General features: G+C 39.3%; 1 protein-coding gene and 1 pseudogene across 1 annotated transcript in view; one reads left to right on the top strand and one right to left on the bottom strand.

Annotated features, from left to right (window-relative positions):
- Positions 1 to 5000, bottom strand: part of LOC147468495 (uncharacterized) — a 13768-nt gene that overhangs the window by 4877 nt on the left and 3891 nt on the right. Inside the window, exons 2-4 of the mRNA XM_086553779.1 lie at positions 4041 to 4210; positions 1891 to 2062; positions 1 to 34 (exon numbers count right to left, since the gene is read on the bottom strand). The exon at positions 1 to 34 is cut by the window's left edge and continues 35 nt beyond it. Of these exons, the coding sequence (XP_086409905.1) occupies positions 1 to 34; positions 1891 to 2062; positions 4041 to 4210 (376 nt within the window). The remainder of the gene's footprint in view (positions 35 to 1890; positions 2063 to 4040; positions 4211 to 5000) is intronic.
- Positions 2673 to 4048, top strand: LOC147468496 (uncharacterized; annotated as a pseudogene).

Genomic DNA, 5000 nt, shown 5'->3' with positions numbered 1-5000 from the left:
TTCCTTGTACACCCTGTACCATCGCACGCACAAGCTGTTAAAAAGAAGATACTTATAATCTTTTGGAATTTGTAATGATAACTAGAATTAAATAAAAACTCAAACTTTCACGATTTTAGTCATATATACTGTGCCTTTTTTCATTTAACAACTGTTTCGATCGTAGATATTCATGTATGTTCACAACCCTCCAAAATGAATATACGTGTTTATTTATTTATACAACCCTTACGATTTTTATATTTAACTTGTGTTTGACTTATCCGAATATGTGGAGTAGCAGAAAAATAAATTTATAAATAAATAGGTATATAAGAATGAGTAAATGGATCAAATCAAATAAACAATCAAGCAAAAGCTAACGAAAAGTGAGAGAGAAAAAAAACAATCAAACAATTCAAACTAAACAAGTCAAATGATCCAACAAAGGAGACAAAACAAACAAAACAAAGAAACAAACAAACATCCTCACCATAGGCTATGCCATCCCCCTCACGGCCTCGATCTCCTTATCGGAAATGACGTCATGAAACACCACAAGTTCAAGATTATGGTGAGGGATCTCAACCTTTACGGGCATGAGCTGGAAGTAGGCCTCGCCCCGGGTCATGTGAGGTCGAAGGTTATCGTGGGGAGGTCTTGTTGATGTGAATTAAGGTTAAGGATTTGGTTCATTGACGTTGGTGAGGGTTTATTTTAAGGGAATTTAGTATGGTGGGTGAGACGGTAAACAAGGTTGGTGAAAGAGGTCAGGAATGTTTGTGTTTGTGTGGGTGTTTTTATTTTTGTTATTGTTGGTGTTGTGGCTATAATGAGAATTTATTGCTAGTTTAGGGAGTCTACGTTTATCGTTGGGAAAAGTGGAAGGGAAAGTGGAAGAGTCTTGATGAGTTTTTTTTTTTGGAAATGCTGATACTATTAATAGGACTTATTCCTGCTTTGGAAGCGAATCTAGTTTTATTATAGTCGGGATATGTGAGAGTTGGACAGAATCTCAAAAAAGTTGGAGTCCAAAACAACAAAACAAAACAGGAAAGTTGAAGGTGTTGATGATTGGTGTTTTGCTGAGGTTGCAATTATAAATGAGAAATTATTTTTTGTCACTTGTTTTTTTTTCTTCAGGTGTCTACGGGAAGGTCAAGAAGGAAAAGAAATCAAGAGAGAGTTACACACTTTCTTTGGTGATTTTCTGTTGACGTTCATCTTTGAAATGGAATGATTTTTTTTTTAATTCCGCGTTTGTTGTTCTTGAAATCTGAATTTTAGATATAGGCCTACAGTATTTGTTCTTGTTCTTGTTGTTTAGGACTCTGCATGGAAGGTCAAGGTGTAAAGAAAAGGTCAAGAGAGGTCAGATTTTACAAGTTATTTGTTGTTGCTTAAGGTTGAATTTGAAATCGATTTGATCCTTCTTGTTAAAATCGTATAAATAGATATAATCGTACAATAGATATAAAATCGTATAAATAGACTTTGTTATTGTTTTGTCCTCTTGTTCTTTTTGAAATCCAGAATTCGAAAGGATTATTGTTAAAGATTTTTGAAAGATGGGTGGAGTTTGGAGTGACTCAAAATAGTTTAGGAATATTGGGTTAAATCTATTACAGAAAGGTGAAGGGCTAATGTTGTAGAGACGATAAGAATGATAAAAAGGAGGGAATGGTTATAACATGAAAAAAAAATACCGAGAAAAGAAAAAAAAAAAAAAAAGAGATTTAATTTAAAAAAGCAAATAAAGAAAACTAGACAAACAAAAAAGGAAAGGTTATAAAAAAACGAAATTATACACAAAAAAACAGACAATCCAAAACACACAAACATAATAAAGACAAAAAAAAAAAAAAAAAAAATAAATAAATAAATAAACAAATAAATAAAACAAGAACCCACCAGGAGCTGCTCTCCCCTACACAGAGCCTGGAAATTGAGAGCATCTTCCTGAGGCGTAAGATCTGTTCCGAGACGTGTTTTATCTTCTTTATCTTTATCTTCTTGTCGACTTCCGCCGCGTGAAGGATAGGCCCTCGACTTCCTCTTCTCGACCGATCATCTGTTCGTCGTACTGGAAGGATTAAAGATGGATTAATGATGGTTGGGTGGGTGGGTTTGGGTGGTTGGTTGGGTGAGGGTGAGGGATGGGGGATTTTGTTGTTGGTAATATATATATATATTTTTTTCAAATTATCATTATTATCATTTTTAAACATCTCTTTGAGGTGGATTTTTGTGGTTAGTTTTGAGCTCTTTTTTATTAGATTTTTTATCGTGTACTCATGATCATTAATGTCATAATCATTGTTAAAACTGATGTAGATATGACAGATTAGTGGCTGTATCTGTTTAATTTGCAAGATTATACGATTTTAAAATGAAACAACATTAATCAAAATGTATTCGTATGTTTCGGTCTACAAGCTATATGCGAAAATTGAACCGAGTTCATTGTAGCAAATGGATAAAAGGGTATAAATGTGAATGAATAGTTTCACAGTACAAGAGATGTAATCTACGCGTTTCGGGTCACCCCGTCTTCAGAACTACATACTTCATCAAACTTACATGAACATATCAATATATTAGTCAAGAGTGTACCGATGAGACCTATTACCTCTGGCATTGGCAGCGCTTCCCCAACGTTTGGCTAAATGTCTGGCTAACCCCTCTCAGGCGCCATGGGAATTATCCGTGATTCCCACCTCAGGAATGCCGACGATCTCATCAAACGACTCCAAAATTCTAGGTGCAAAAATAAGAAGCTGGCTAGTTTTGACGTCAACTCCCTCTTCATTAATGTTCCCACTGACGGAGCCGTCCGAGCAGCTGAGAGGGTCGTCAGCACCATGGAGGATAGTTTACTCTCGCTACCAGATCACGACTTCATAGATCTCGTGAAACTGTGCGTGAGCTTCGGGTCTTTCGAGTTTGCAAGAGAGGAATATTTACTGGTCAGCGGTCTCGCTATGGGCTCACCACTAAGCGCGGTTCTGGCCTGCCTCTTCATGGAAACACTAGAATAGGACCACTACATGAACATAATCGGCAGACGTTCGACTTGGCTTATAAACGTAGGAAGTCCTGGTAATCGTCCCTAGGAGATCGTGCTTACATCAAACGCTTACGCAACTGAATGCCGTGCACGACAAGATCCAGTTTACCATAGAGGAGGAGGAATGTCAGAAGCTACCTTTTCTCGATACTGTGATCCATCGGGGCGATAACGACCTACGTCTTTCGGTGTACAGAAAGCCAACGAATAAAGAGGATTCCATACACTATTACTCCGCACACAGCAATAAAACTAAATCAGGAGTCGTTATAGGATTCTTCCTCAGGGATTTGAGGATATGCAGCCCTGAATTTCTAGACGATGAAGTAAAGTACATCATTGATGCATTTACGAAACACAAATACCCTAGGGGATTTCTTCTGACACTCCGAAAAAAGGCGGAGTTCATTATAACGAGGTCAAATCAAACCCTCCTCCCCTCCAAAGCTCCTAGTGTTACCTCAATACAACTCCGAGGCGGTTAACAGACATTTCGGAAGCTCCAAGATCGACAAAACTTCTGGTGCAAAAGTAAGTGACCTAGTACGTGACAGAAAGCCGTCCACAAAGAATCCTGACAGCGCTTTATTCTGCATACCATGCAGCAGATGCGAGAAAGCTTATTATGGTGAAACAGGACGTGGATTCAGCACCAGGATCGGTAAACATCGAGCCGACGTCCGTTACCACAGAACATTCAACGCCATGGTGGTACATGTAGATGAAGCGGGACATCTACCGGACTGGAAACGTGCCAAAGTGATCCATGAAGGATTAAATCAATTCAAGAGGAAAATGATAGAAACTGCATACATCGCGACGGAGGAGAACATGAACACAGCGTCGGGTCGCTCCAAATTATCCAAGGTCGCGGCAACGACTATTATACAACATAATCCATGTTCATATTTCGTGTTTTTTTCTTACTAGTTCATCTATTGCTAATATAATTTTTTTCTGCCTGCTCCGTCTTATTCCACTTCCGTGACATTACCGCCTTGATAGCCGTGTTGAGGAACATGTTGACCTGATCTTGGGTCACCGTGGCGTTGCCCTCGTGACCTGCCAAGAGGTAAGCTTCCTCGAAACATTAGATTGCTCGAGGATACAGACCCAGGTAGAAGGAATGCTTGCCCATGTAGAGGCAGTCCTGAGCTGTCAGTTCTGTAGGAGAGAGAGAGGGGGTGATGGGGGGTGGTCAAGTGAGAGGGGAGGGGAGAAGGGGGTGTGGTTTTGTGCGGAGTGGTAAGGATGTTGAAGAGGTGTTAGTGTGTGGGGATCGGAAATAGAGATTCCACAAACGAATACAGTATCTTATATTGGAACTCATAGCCAGGTACATAGACACACTCTCTGTCTATGTCTGTGCTCTCACTGTCTTTCTTTTTTCTTATGTCTCTCTCTCTCTCTCCATCTATCTTTTCTCTCCCTCTCTCGCTTTTTCGCTTTACCCCCCCACCTCTGTCTCTCTCTCTCTCTCTCTCTCTCTCTCTCTCTTGATATATTTTTTTCATTATCTCCCTCTCTATACCTTTGCATCCTCCCTCATTTTCACATACAAACACACATACAAGCAAATTAAACTCCACATCCCCCCAACACAAACAAACCTCACACACAACCCATGCATAAAACAACCTCTCTTCCTCACAAACAAACAAACAACCCTCACAAACAACCATGCATAAAATAACAACTTCTCTTCCTCACAAACAAACAAACAACCCTCACAAACAACCCATGCATAAAACAACAACATCTCTTCCTCACAAACACACAAACAACCCTCACAAACATCCCATGCATAAAATAACATCCTCTCTTCCTCACAAATAAATAAACAAACAACCCTCGCACACAACCCATGCATAAAAAAACCTCTCTTCCTCACAAACAAACAACCCTCACAAACAACCATGCATAAAATAACAACTTCTCTTCCTCACAAACAAAC

This window comes from Penaeus japonicus, unplaced genomic scaffold (assembly GCF_977035675.1).
Source record: "Penaeus japonicus unplaced genomic scaffold, GWHDUDI00000001_assembly GWHDUDI00000028, whole genome shotgun sequence".
Taxonomy (NCBI): Eukaryota; Metazoa; Arthropoda; class Malacostraca; order Decapoda; family Penaeidae; genus Penaeus; species Penaeus japonicus.
The sequence above is the reverse complement of the archived record's forward strand: the minus strand, read 5'-3'. Positions and strand labels throughout refer to the sequence as shown.